The sequence below is a fragment of the Chiloscyllium plagiosum genome, chromosome 26, assembly GCF_004010195.1.
Source record: "Chiloscyllium plagiosum isolate BGI_BamShark_2017 chromosome 26, ASM401019v2, whole genome shotgun sequence".
NCBI lineage: Eukaryota > Metazoa > Chordata > Chondrichthyes > Orectolobiformes > Hemiscylliidae > Chiloscyllium > Chiloscyllium plagiosum.
In genome coordinates, this window is record NC_057735.1 from 40147079 (window position 1) to 40161642 (window position 14564).

Genomic DNA, 14564 nt, shown 5'->3' on the forward strand with positions numbered 1-14564 from the left:
GCACTGCTGTCTCACAGTGCCAAGGACTCAGGTTTGATTCCAGCTTTGGGAACTTCTGTGTGGAGTTTGCACATTCCCACTGTGTCTGCATGGGTTTCCTCTGGGTGCTCCAGTTTCCTCTCACAATCAAAAGATGTGCAGGTTAGTTGGATTGGCCATGCTAAATTGCCCATAGTGTTCAGGAATGTGTAGGTTAGGTGCATTAGTCAGGGGTAAATGCAGAGTGATAACGTAGGGGAATGGGTCGGAGTCGGTCACTCTTTGGAGGTTCAGTGTGGACTTGTTGAGCCTCTTTCTACTCTGAAGGGATTCTATGAAGAACTGCACATGTTCCAGAGGTGCCCCCCCTAGTGTTGCAGTACAAGTAAACATAGCCAGGTTGAACTTCCATCCTGCGCTTCAAAATTGTGCAACAGGATTTTTTACATCCACCTGAGAAGGAAGGTGTGGATTGGCTTAGAGTCTCATCTGAAAGATAGCTTCTCTGATGGCACAGCACCAAGTTTGCACAGCACAACAGCTTCAGCTGTTAATTTATAGCTTTAAATTAAGGGGGGGTAGGTATAGGACAGATGTTAGGGGTAGGTTCTTTACTCAGCGAGTCGTGAGTTCATGGAATGCCCTGCCAGTAGCAGTGGTGGACTCTCCCTCATTATGGGCATTTAAGCGGGCATTGGATAGGCATATGGAGGATAGTGGGTTAGTGTAGGTTAGGTGGGCTTGGATCGGCGCAACATCGAGGGCTGAAGGGCCTGTACTGCGCTGTATTCTTCTATGTTCTATGTTCTATGTTCTATGTCTCTGGAATGGCCTAACTTAACCTTCTGATTCAGAGGCATATGCTCTTCTAACCTAACAACTGACACCTAATCTAAACATCAACTATTTTTCTTCTTAATGACCAGCCTGACATGTGTATTTGTAGGGTTTTTTTGTGCTTTTTGTTATCATTCCATCTGGAAGAGTTACACAGAAACCACGGAACAACACAGATATCAAAGCCTTGTTGCATATTGTAGCATAATTATCTTGCTTGCTTCTTTTAAATACTTAGTCAACATAACTCATAATGAAACAGCTTCATGGACAACCTTGGGCTGAAATGTAAATGTTTCTATTTTTAAGTTTCAAGGTAAGTTGATAATAATTGAGAGGATTGATTGTTTACGTTGACCTGTACATGTGAGCAAGCAAATAGCCGTCCCTGCTGAGCAAACAGGTCAAAAGTTCAGGAAGTTCCACCTTAATTGTTTTTCCAGTTGGTAATAGTTGTCGTGTCAAATGACACTTCTCAAAATGCTCTATGTTTCTAGGTGCCAGTGTAGCTCAGTGGTAGTGCCCCACTCCAGATACTGGAGAACATAATCTGTACTAACACTTTAGTGTAGGGGAGGGAGTGAGCAGAGTGAGAAGGGATGTCCTTTATCTGAGCTGTTAATCTGCAGCCACATTGCCCTTTCAGGTGTCTGTGAAAAATCCTATTCTACTATTTTAAAGATGATCTGAGAAGTTCTAGGAATATCCTAGGCAATATTTATTGCTTATTTAGCATAACTAAGTATAGATTTATTCCTTCACAGGACAAGGGTGTCACAGGCTAGGTAGCATTTATTGCCGATCCCTAATTGCCCGGAGGGTAGTTTAAAAATCAGCCATGTTACTGTGGGTCTGGAGCCACATATAGACCAGACCAGGTAAGGATGGAAGTTTCCTTCCCTAAAGGACATTAGTGAACCAGATGGGTTTTTCCAATAATCACCAATTGATTCAGGGTCATCATCAGACTCTTAATTCTAGATACTTACTGAATTCAAATTCCACCATCTTACCAGGTCCCAGGATTGAGGGACAGTCTGATTGTGGTGTATCGAGTGTTTGATTGGATAGATTTGAAGAAAATATTTTCTCAGATAAGGACTCAAGAACAATCTTAAAACTACAGCCAGGCCATTTAGGAGTGAAATTAGGAAATGGGTTTTCACATGAATGATAGTGGAACTCTGAAATTCTCTTAGGTGTAGGTACAAAATCTGTAGGTGCAGGTGAGGTCTTCAATACAGGGGTTTTCTTTACAAAGCAAGGCGGCTAAATGAGGGTGAGGTACAGATCAATGATTTCATGATTATGCAGAGCATCAGCCAACTCTTGCCTCAAATCGAACAGCACCAGCAGTCAGCACAGAGGCGCTTCTTCCACAGAGATCAGACGGGGGCAGCAGAAAACAACTTGTAGCAGCATCCACCTGTTCGCCGGTACTGCAGCAGGTGTAACCTCAACTTGGCTCCGTTGCAAAATAAAAAAAAACGTGTGCGCTGAGTCAGAGTCTCCACACACACACACGCACACACACCGGAGCCAAGAAGCTGTACTAGTGGGAGCGGGGCGACTCCCACACTGAACTTGCCCTCACGGCTCTGCAGTGTTTACCATTTTGCAAGCTTCCAGTTCGAAAGAATTGGAAAACAAACCCGACTCGCGCTTTAATCGCAACCCTGCAACTTTCCCCGCGATAAAGCCTTAATATTTGGCACATTATCTGAAATCATTACAAAACCTGTGGGTTAGAGTTTGCTGGCAATGATTAATGGGAGGGATCTGGTTTCCCGGCAGTAGCTTGGCGAGTTGGCCAACTTCCAGGTGTATAATGTAATGCGTTTTCTCCATCTCCCTCCTCACCTTCTTTATGCAAATCTGTCCTCGGTGACCGTGGCCCTGGCTCAGGTAGGAATTCCCCTGAAGGTGGAGTTTCTGCCTGAAGAAATTCCAAGCGATTTCTATATAAAGTGGCAACCAGGTAGCAGTTCGGGTAAACGGCAGGTGTAGGTGTGGATGTGAGAATCTTCAATCAATCAGGGCGCAGACATATAAAACAAACACCCCCAGCTCTTCTGAAGGTGCGGATTACAACTCCTGCTTTTGAGCGGATCTTCAAGGTAGGTATGACCGTGCAGGGGGAGTGCAAAAGCAGGCTGCGGCTATGAAACCGATTAAAATTCACTCAATTTCAGCATGCGTTAAGTTTTCTCTCTCGCTTTCTCTCTGAGTGATGTTTGAGGTCTACACATGGTCCGGATTTTAATACACCTTCCCTGTCTTCAGGAGTTATGATGGCTTCAACCTATGGGATTGGGAATATTCTGACGGATGTGATGCGCTCCATGTATCAAACAGAAGAGAATCAGCTTCTCTCCACGGGAGTTAAGGAACAGTTTCCCAGCCCAATGTTACCAACAGACCTGCTCGGTAAGAGAGAGAGAGAGGCAACTGAGTGAAAGAAATACAGCTTGAAATATTATATTTTAGATAAATTACTGTCTTTTTTAAAATATATGTATATATGTCTTGGTATACAGCGTGAGATAAATCAGACCAACGGTTCCCGAGTGCTCAGGATAATCCCCCTCACTTTCTGCGATTTGTTTGTTCAGCTGTTTCCAAGATTTAACTAAAACCGATCGCTAATTTCAAAACTGGGACGATTTTGATAGTAATTGCGCGCCACCCACCGGAGTTACCTCGGGCGGTATTAGTTTCTGTGAAATCAACAAAGAGCCGCTTTTGCTGGGGATCTGAAACAAAAGCAGAGCTTGCTGGTGAACCTCAGCATGTCCGGCAGTGTCTCGAGAAAGAAGATCAAGAGTCATAGGCTCACCCGACTCGAAAAGAAGACTCTTGCTTCCTCTCTCTCGACCAAGATGCCCTAGATCTGCTGAATTTCTCCAGCAATTTCAGGCTTTTTTTTTCAAATTTTCCTGCCGATTTGCAAGTTTGTGACATAGCACCCAACCGAAAATGACCTGCCCACGGCTTCGTGGAAAGCCATCATTGACCAGATGTTGGCTTTCAGGAAATAAAATGTTCAAAGTACATGTTTGTTTAGAATGGGATGTTGATGTAAGTATGAGCGATGTTTGCTAGTTACTCCCAGCTTGACTCTGGAGAAAGGTTTTCCAAGGCTACACACCTGTTGAGCTGTGGGTTAGCCACTGGGTATTCTTTTTTTTTAATTTTTAAAAATTAATATCTAGATTCCACCTCTTGGTTTCAACTGGATCCTCTGTTGTGGAGCAAGCAGCATGTCTTGGAGTGGATCAGTTACCATGTTGAGAAGCACAAGTATGATGCCAATAATATCGACCTGTCCTTCTGTGATATGGATGGAAGCACTCTTCGGATACTATCCAAGAGCCAGTTGGTAGCTATCTTTGGTCCACTGGGCGAAGAACTGTACAAAAGCCATCAAGATTTAAGCAAAAACAGTAAGTAAAGCAACAATTGTATGATGACCATCTGCGAGGGAAAGTGTCTGTTTATCCGTGGGCATAGTCTCTGACCTTGTGGGGAAATGCCCAGTGTAAACACTGAACGGGACTGGGCGAGGGGAGGACAGTCATAACTAAGAAGCAACTGGTAGACTTCACTCAGTGACTAGTGTGAGCTTGCCATCTGAGAGATATGGGGAGCCCGCAGTTGATTATTTTTGATCTAGAATGACTGTGGCGCTAGTGCTCAATGACTGTATTGCCTTGTAAATAAACTGGAAACAAAAAGGAGTGGCTTTAGTGAGCGACTTCAAAAGTTAATTACCAACTCGCATGAACATTTTGGTTATTGAAATTTTATTTAAAATTTATGAACTAAATAGCTGTGGTAAGGTTTTTTTTAAGGTGTCTGTTCTTCTGACCTAACAGTCTTGCAACTTATTTTTGATGTACAGTTTCCAAGATTAAAATATAGATTAACTTTCCTTTTCTGTTGGTGCCAGGTTTTGATTTAATGCTGCCTGATGACTTCAATGACATCCTTTTGCCCAGCATCCTGCCAGAAGACAGTAGCGACTACAAGTTTCTGGACCCTGCAATTTGTAAGTTAATTTTAAAGCCTTTGTTTTTAAAGGATTCTCCCAACTGAATTCCCAGCCTCCATTGTCTTCAGTTCAGTGTTGCATGAGTATTACTGGCTGCACTTGAGCTCTGAGCTAATGTAAATGGGAACATTTTATCCTGGGACTTCATGGTTTGGTGCCAGCTTTTTGTATACAGGAGAGACCAAGCCCCTTGGTCACTTAAAGAAAGGAACATAATGTGAGGTTCTTGTAGAACAAAGGTTCATGGTGCGGGAGGAAATGTGAGCTGAGTAAGAGATGGAGCTTATAGTTCCTAACTATTACACAAACAAAATAATGTGTATAAGCCTGGGAGCCCATTGGACACACTGGCTTTTTTTCTCTTTTGCTAACATTAGTGAGCAGAAGCGAAATCTACATACCATGGGCAAGTGTAGCAAATCTTGAGTTTTAAAAGCTCAGTGAAGTTTGGGAGGTTTCGAGGGTGCAGATTTGAAGCTTAAATCCTGCCAGTTTCTCATAAAAAGTGTGCTAGGAAGCACAGTCACAGAATTGCTGACTTCAATATACATTGACCAAGTCAAATTCATTTGCATTGGATTGCCAGCAGGAGACAGATTTAGGAATGAGTGGCACCTTTGCTAGAGATTTGCTTATCTCTGGCAATAAAAATTAAATTAACCACCATTTGAGATGAGAGCAAATGATATTTGACCCCTCTCTTATCTGCCAACTGCTGTGTCCTTGGCTGAATGACTGTCGGGGAATTTCCACACTCGCTTCTTAATCTTGAGGTGATGACTATATTTTACTTTTTTGGATAGGTGACTTTTACTCTGCTGTTTGTGTAAGCAACTCTTTGTATTTTTGCTCTTAGCCTGGAATGAATTAGAGTCACCAGACCATTGGAAAACCTTGCCTGGTTTCCCACCCAGTGACCCTGGCTATGAATCTGCACCCACCTCTCCATACAGTGTTGATGACTCCAATCCAGGTGAGTATTCTGTGACAGAGTTCCAACACAAGTATATGGTAATCTGAGCCTCCTATAAACACTAAGGTGCTCATGGTTGATCGATGGGCAAATGACTGATAACTCAATATTAAAATTAAAATCTGTACATTCTTTGAAAGCATTTTGGAGTACAACAATCTCACCAGTTAGTTAAAAAGCCACCAATTTTACTGAAGTTCTTTAATTTACAATAAACTGCCAAAAGCCATTGCGTCATATACTAAATTTCTTTTTAAATGAATTGAGTATGTTTACCTGTATGAATCAATATAGGAGCTGAAAAGTGTGGCACTCGAATAGCACAGTCGGTCAGGCAGCATCCGAGGAGGAGGAGAATCAACATTTCCTGCTGTGCTTTTCCAGTTCCACACTTTTCGACTCTGATCTCCAGCATCTGCAGTCCCCACTTTCTCCTGAATCAATATAGCAGTTAACTTTGACTTGTTTAATTGCTTTTTTTTTGAAAAGGCACACCTATCCCCTCAGTGGAAATGGGGGGAAGTTGGCAAGAAGAGTGAATAACTAGGAAAATTCTCCCAGGGAACTTTCTGATCACTTAAGCAATTAACTGCTGAATGCGAAAGTCCATGGATAACCTTTGATCTCTTCAGTGTGCCTACAGTTTGAGTCCCTATGAATTAGCATATATTTGAGGGCCTCAACTCACCTTGACCTGATATACCTGCTGCCTTATCACAAGAGAAGTGGTTGCTTCCCAACTGGGAAACCTAGGCAACTTGTCTTTTGGTCTGGAGAGTGGAGGTCTCCATTTCTCCCAATCAAGGGCAGGAATGGAGTGGCAAATGGGTGGTTTCTGAAAGTCACCCTCTTCTTTTTACTTGGGAGATCTGAAAGAAAGGAGGCTTTTTGCCACTTCACACCCTAAATCCTGGATGTCTAGGCCCCAGCCATGATCTAGCCAGCAGCTTCTAGTGGGGTGGGTCTTCGGTAACTTGATTCCATTTGACACCAGTCAGCTTTAAAGTGGCTGAATTTGGATTATCTCACCGGTCCGGGTAGAGGGTCACCTGACTCTGAAGATTTCCAGTCTCTACTCTTGGTGCATGGAGCACTAAATCCTAGTGCTAGCCTTGAGTTCACGCATTGCACTACATGACCAGAATTCATCTCCCAGTCTGGATTGTTTGTTTATTGTGACCATTATCAGTCCTGGTGTTTGATTAACCAAGATGGTATCTGCAGTTAATCTAAAAATTGTTAGGAGATCATTATGTGCTTGCAATGGAACACTTCCATACCCCACATGTTAATCTGTTTACCAGCTTCCACCTTCTCTCTCAGGCAACTGAATGGGGTGCTCAGTTGAATTGTTGCTGTATTTGGGGGTAGGAAGAGTGATTTTTAGGAAGAGTTTAAAAGCTCAGTCATTTCCACAATGCCTTTCTTCAGTGGTTGTAATGTTACAAAACAGAATTGGATCTTTGGAGATTTCAAATCATTTAATTGAAAATAGTTCATCACACTTCACTTTAAAAGCTTTTTTATCTCTTAGCTAATAAATGTTGCACAGTTTAACACTAATGTGTTATGTTGTTGGTGTTTTGCAGGATCCCAAGCTCCTAACTCTCCAGACTCCGGTGGAAGTGAATCAGATTTTGATCCCTCCATAACACATACTCAATACGCAACTCAAAATGGTAAACATTTCTGCTGTTTGCTTTCAGGACAATAAGTGAATACAGCTATTTTTGCATTTACAGTTCACTTTATGATCTTTGGGTAGAGGGGTAGAGTTGAGGGATTTGAAAACAATATATACTTTGTTCAATTGACTATTCAAACTGCTTTTCTTTCTGATGTAGGCCGTCAGCCATAGTAGGAATGGTCTGACAATAGTCTGTTTAAATACCCACCCTCTGTGACTTGCAGGGTATTTGCTCTTTCAAAACTATCATTTTTGTTACAATTACTGTAAGGTATCCTCTCAGGTTAGTGACAGCCAAAGGATTGTGACTATGTTCATCAATGAGTTGGTGTTTAGTTTTGCTGATATGAAGCTCTACTAATATGAAGCCAACTTTCATCAGCTATTCTAAGTTAGCCCTGAATCCAGATCCTAGAAGACTCTGTACTAACCCACTGCCCCAATAAATGTTTATTAATGTAAATTTATGTCACATTCATTGCTTAAATAGTCCTGACAAAAATGTTATACTGCTTAAGTGTTTGAGTAGTTGGCCAATATCCTTGACAGAATCTTTATTTTTCTTATTAATGCATCATTTGCTCGAGATTGAGAACTATTTAATTATTTTGATAATTAATATGAAATGATCCTTTCACTACTACTTGTAAAGCCACTATCCAAGCAATTCTAACATGTATTTCAGTTTGACCAGAAGATAATCCAGAGCTGATTTTTCTTATTCTTTTCACTTTTATTACTTCAGAAGGATTTCCTAAAATTTTAAACGGTGATTCCAATCCTCCGAAACGAGGCAGAGGAAGACCAAGAAAATTTGGCAGAGAAGAAAAGAACTTTGTAGAAACCAAGAAAAACAAACACTGTAAGCGATTCTAAACTCAAAAATCTATTTAATCAAATGTGAGGCCTTTGAAAGAGAGGTCATAGAGTCATACAACACAGAAATAGACCCTTCGGTCCAACTAGTCCATGGCAAAACTGATCCCAAGCTAAACCAGTTTTGCCTGCTCTTGGCCCATAACCCTCCAAACCTTTCCTATTCATGTACTTATCCAAATGTCTTTTTAAATGTAGATGATTGTCTGTCTTTAAGAGAGTAAATTTTTCAAAACTATGGAGAAAGGTTGGGAGAATGAGTGCACTGACTGACAATGTCACAGCCAAATGATTACTTTGTACTCAAGCCAATCTCTGAAATAGAAACATATTAAATATCCTCATTCAAAAGGCAACCATTTTAAAATGGGATCTTCCATCAGTTTCTCTTCAAATGAGAGAAATGTAGTTTCCTGAATATTGATTTATTTCAACCTGTTGGACTCCAACCTAAGCAGCTGTTTACCTCTATCAAAGCTGTACCTTAATTATTAACCACACAGACACTGTCCCTTCTGTTTGTTTTTTTCTGATTTGCATCACATTTGTTCCGATCATTGTCTTACTTCATTGTCACCCATAAACTAGATGAACTGGTTATTCTGTTTGCGTGAAACAGCCAATGCAGAAGGGCATATGTCTAATTGCAACCAATGTCCTTCAAAATAATTCAGTGCAAATAGTGACGTTTTAGTTTTTGGAGCAGAAAATTTGTTATTTTGGTTAAGCTGATAGGACTTGAATCCTGTTCAAAAGCAAAACACTTCTGGATGAGATAAATCCAGACACTGTAAGATTTACTTAGTATTTCCAACATTATCTGTGAAGAGAAAAATATTGTTGTTTGAGGTCAATGACCTTCAGTCTGACTTTGAGACTCTGTACTAAAGTATTCCAAATTGGAGGTGCTGTAATAAGATTTTATGTGACGATGGAGTTTTATTTTGATGAAATTACTTGCATTTTGTTTTTGTCCATTGGTGACTAGATCAGACTGTTAGATATTCAATCTTTATTCTTAAAACCCTCATTTCAGGAGTTGTTGTGGATTTGTTGTGCCTGTATATTTAACTGCTTTCAACCTTCAACTCTCTGTATTGTGTTTTACAGCCCCACGTGGCACTCACCTCTGGGAGTTCATTAGGGATATCCTCCTTCATCCAGAGATCAACAATGGCCTTTTGAAATGGGAAGACCGGTCAGAAGGAATCTTTAAGTTTCTAAAGTCTGAGGCTGTCGCACAACTTTGGGGTGAAAAGAAAAAGAACAGCAGCATGACCTATGAAAAGCTCAGCAGAGCCATGAGGTAAGCACATCTTCCCAGTTTAGCTTTGAACTTGGTGTCACTGGGACCTATTGCATAGCCTTAGCTTCCTATTCCATAACCTTAGTTTATCTCAAGCATAGTTGTCACCTTGAAACACTTTACTTCATATGAAGAAGGCACTCTTGCAGTGTTATCAAATAGAGGTTTAGTCTTTTCCTCAGTAGCCTTGACAAAATGGTGAATATGTATCCAATACCTGCATTATGCTACTTGGAGGGACTGTGACATCTCTCCTACTGCTTGCACCAGTGCAATCACTATCTGCCATCTTGGTTGATGAATGATTTTGAGGAGTGAGATTTTGCAATGGAATCCAATCCGTATAGATCCGTGACAAGAGAGCATTCACTTTGATGGTAATTATATGGTATACAATTTAATTATTATCCATTTTGGTTTGACAGAAGATTTAAGGGCTAGTCAAACACTCTGTTGCTGAGCAACTTCCTTAATAGCCATGAATAGAAATGCAGGAATGTAATTCACTCAACTTGTTCCCATTCTCTTACAGGTACTATTACAAACGCGAAATCCTGGAGCGAGTGGATGGGAGGAGGCTGGTCTACAAATTTGGAAAGAATTCGAGTGGTTGGAGAATTGGAGATGCATGATCAGATTTTCTTTCTTCTAATATTAAAATACATTTGCTAAAAGTACAGATGTTTGCTGGCAAACAAATTCCATCAGTTGGAGTGAGATGATCAAGCCTGCAATGGACTTCTAACTTGCTCCATTTTGGAGATGTGCTCCATGGGCATTAAGTAATGAATTTTTGAGGAGGTGGAAGCATTTTTTTCATTTTTAATTCTATACATTTTATCAGACTCCAGCCTTTCAAGGCCAGAAGTGTGTGTCATAAAGGTGGCACTTGAAATAGTAAGCCTATATTTGGGCCAAAGTAGGTTATTAAACCAATTTATACTGTTATGGATAATGCTACAAGCTATTTGATTGAAACTCACTGAGTGTACAGCAAATATTTCAGATGCAGTGGGTGAATATGAACCGCTCCAAGAAGCAATCTCTTTGTTCAATACTTCAATGGTGTGTACATATGGACAATGTGGCTGCATTGCAGGACTTGTTTTCTTGCTTATGCATGGAGGTGTGTTTGCAATAAGGCTATCAATCTCTAAGTCTGAGTATAAATGTCTATTGATGTTCCTTCACGGCCATTTGAAATGTTGGAAACTTATTCAGCTGGACTGGTGCAATTTCCACGGGAATGTGACTGTACATATGAGTTACGAAGACACAAGGGTGAAATGCCCTAAATAGATTGAATGGATTTTGTAAGAAATTTTAAGTCTCTAAACATTATAATTATGGATCTGTATGTACTATATTTTCCTATGGAATACATTGATATTTTGCAAATAAAAACAAATTTTAAAATCCCAACCTTTCTGAATGGTCAACATGAGTGATAATTAGGTCAACATTGTATCGTGAGAGTGTACATTAATACTTCTGCACTCAGCAATATTTCTACTTGGAATGGGAATTCTGTCAGTGTTGCAAGTACTTTGGCTTTATGCCCTGTGTGTCCCAAGTTACCCACTTAAGAAATAGCCATGTTGGAGGAAGAGAAAAGCCAAATTTCCGATGATTTCTTAAATCGCCATCTCTCAAATGTAATGGGTTAACAAGATTGATTATGGATGACATTTTTTTCAAATACAACTTTTTAAAACAAGTTTATTTTGAAAAGCTTGTGTTCACCAACACATTCTTGTTGTAGAAATCAGTGTAGAAGCAAATGTGATAGGGATTGAAGAGGGCAGTAATGTGCATCACATTATTTTGTGGAAAATAAGTGTTGGCAGTGGATCTAGGGCAACACCTCTTTAGAATGATTTGGTTGCGCTCTTCCGTCATAAGTAAAGTGAATAATGAGTATCAGCAGAGTTTTGACAGCTCAAACTAACCCAAGATAGTTGATACGTCTAACATCATGTCAATTTTGAGTTTAATATTGAAGTAGACCCATGGAGACACTGTTGTAACTGAAAGGGTACAAAGACAATAAGTAATGCGATTCCACTTTGAGTACAATAGGTGCACCAGATTTCTTATCTGGTAATAACATGCATGCACATATTACTATGAGACTAATGAATACTTGTGAGAGGTTGCTAGGTTAAAAATCTCCTCCAGGGAGTCAGGTAATATAAGCCAGGAGAAAGAAGCATAAATTGTTTACAACTGTCATCTTAAACTCCTCAATGTGGTTAGCCTTTGGACTGCCAGCAAATCTCGGCATGTTCCAAACTCCTTGGTTTGTGATGGAACAATAGCAATGTTATAGCACAATGAAGCCACGAAGATATCAGCCTTACCTTTATTCCTGAAATATTTACACCATTTCATGAAGGACTCTCCTCAGCTTCTCCTTTCACCTGAGATGTGGTAACCCTTAGGTTAAATCACGACCAGTCATCTCACCTTAATGATAAAACAGCCCTATAGTCTGGGAGGACAATGGTGACTTTACCTTTATGATTTATTTAATTTTGCTATTTATATAATAAAAAGTAATAAAATTGGTGGCTTCTCCAGCTTTTCCATTTTTTTTGTATCATTTTAATTTTGCTTTTTTTTCTATCGTCCATGTTTGAAGGATCATTTATGTCTCTTCCTCTATCTCCTGGGATTCATTGTCCTCTGTAAAATTGTAAATGTGTTGCTGGAAAAGCGCAGCAGGTCAGGCAGCATCCAAGGAGCAGGAGAATCGACGTTTCGGGCATGAGCCCTTCTTCATTCCTGAAGAAGGGTTCATGCCCGAAAGGTCGATTCTCCTGCTCCTTGGATGCTGCCTGACCTGCTGCGCTTTTCCAGCAACACATTTTCAGCTCTGATCTCCAGCATCTGCAGTCCTCACTTTCTCCTCTGTAAAGTTGTGTCAACCAAAAGTAAAAATCCTAGGTTTGGCTTTCTCTCTAGATTCAGTTGCCTATAGTTTGACACAGTTTAAATTTCAGACATGGCCAAGTCCTAGCTAGTTCTAAATATCAAGTGGACCAAGGACACCACCTTCACCTGATTTCAGGAAGTGCAGGAACTTGGCATTAGTGCAGTAAAGGCAAAAGACTACTTAAATCAGAGAGTCTATTACATGAAATACATTTTACCAGAATGATGCTAATGATAAAGGATTCTGTTATGGTGACCGATGAGAGAAGATTATTCTCTTGAGAGAATAGAGAAGGAAGAGAGTCAGTAAACAGAGGAGTAAACATAGCCAAACAATCCAAAAAATTAGATGAGGAGAGGTTACCTTTTATACAGTATGTTCTTATGATTCAAACTGCACTGCCTTGTGGTAGCAAATTCAATTGTAATTTGCAAAAATGAAATTGGATAAATACGTAAAACAGAGGAATTTAAGGATAGTACCTGAATCCGGGTTTGATTCTAACCTTGAGTGACTATCTGTGTGGAGTTCGCATTTTCTTCCATGTATGCATGGGTTTCTGTTGGGTGCTATGGTTTTCTCCCACGGCCCAAAGATGTGCAGGTTAGGTGGATTGGCCAAGCTAAATTGTCCTATAGTGTCCATGGATTTGAAAGCTAGATGGGATAATGGTAAATGTAAGGTTACAAGGATAAGGTGGGGTGTTCTTTGAAGGGTTGGTGCAGACACATAGGTTCCACATTACAGGACTCAATGAATTTGAAGAGTTTTCGGGAAAGATCAGGGACTGGGACAAATTTTAAAAATTATTTCATAGAACAAGCATGGACAGAAAGATCCAAATCACCTCCTCCTGTGCTAATTGCTCTATGATTCTCTGTAGGTAATTGTATAAGTGGCTAAATTCAGTTTTGGATCTGTAATTTGTCTCTCACATCACCCTAAAACATTTGAGATCTACAGCAGTTGATCATCGATGACCGTTGTAGGAGGAATACTTACAATGTAACTACTGTCCAGTTATTAAATCATTGCCAAAACTTGATTATGGGAAATAACATTGTCAGCAGTGATTATATTTTAATGAGATTGAAATAAAAGTTAATGAATAGATAAGGAATGGTAAAAACCATTCAATAATTAAAATCTGTAAATGGAAGCAATTTGAAACAAAAGCAGAAAATATCATATTGGTCAGAATCTGTAAAGAGGGAAGGTAATGGTAATATTTTATATGGAGTCCTTCTTTGGAAATGAAAGTTGATTTTGATCAAATGGGTCAATGAGTTGAAAATGGCAGATGTAGTTCAATAGAGTCATAGAGTCAAAGAGATGTACAACATGGAAACAGACCCTTCGATCCAACCCATCCATGCCGACCAGATAGCCCAACCCAATCTACAAAGGAAGCACATGGTGAGGACAGTGCAGGAGAGAGAGAGAGAGAGAGAGAGAGAACCTGCACAGTTACTGCCTTTACTGTTTTTGAATTCATGTATCGCTGGACATCGGAGTGCATCTGGGAAAATGAATAAACAGTGAATTTCACAACTGATCTTGGAGGAACCTGTCTGGGCGAAGTTCACAACACAGAATCAGATAAGTTAATTGTTGTTTTAAGTCTGTCCAAGAGAAAGGCTGCAGTAGTGAGTACAGTGAGTTCTTTCTTGATTATATGTTTTTGGAGATAAGTCTCTTGATTAAACTTAAAATATAAGCCATAGCTATTAATTTAACCTGGGGCAGTGTTTGTAGAGGAATAAGACGGTGTTATTTTCTGGGTCTGTAGATTGTGAAGGAGCAAAAATGACCTTTGCAGTGATACGTACTTCTTGTCAGATGTGGGAGTTTAAAGAAAGTTTAAGGGGTACAGTGGATTATATCTGCCATAAATGCTGTTGGATGCAAATCTTATCAGAT

General features: G+C 40.1%; 1 protein-coding gene across 1 annotated transcript; it reads left to right on the top strand.

Annotated features, from left to right (window-relative positions):
- The first annotated feature begins 2765 nt into the window (after positions 1-2765).
- On the top strand, positions 2766-11131 carry elf3 (E74-like factor 3 (ets domain transcription factor, epithelial-specific)). The gene is made up of 9 exons (XM_043716970.1): positions 2766-2933; positions 3100-3243; positions 4029-4259; positions 4766-4864; positions 5724-5840; positions 7430-7519; positions 8273-8389; positions 9514-9709; positions 10242-11131. Exons 2-9 carry the CDS (start codon positions 3105-3107, stop codon positions 10339-10341), a joined length of 1089 nt encoding a protein of 362 aa, XP_043572905.1. The 5' UTR covers positions 2766-2933; positions 3100-3104; the 3' UTR covers positions 10342-11131.
- The last annotated feature ends 3433 nt before the right edge of the window (positions 11132-14564 follow it).

What these genes read in the sequence shown, in the direction of transcription:
- elf3 (XM_043716970.1), top strand. Translation starts at nt 3,105, where the DNA reads ATGATGGCTTCAACCTATGGGATTGGGAATATTCTGACGGATGTGATG. An exon ending in TCAAGATTTAAGCAAAAACA is followed by an intron (nt 4,260 to 4,765) that starts GTAAGTAAAGCA and finishes TGTTGGTGCCAG; the next exon opens with GTTTTGATTTAATGCTGCCT. An exon ending in AACCAAGAAAAACAAACACT is followed by an intron (nt 8,390 to 9,513) that starts GTAAGCGATTCT and finishes TGTGTTTTACAG; the next exon opens with CCCCACGTGGCACTCACCTC.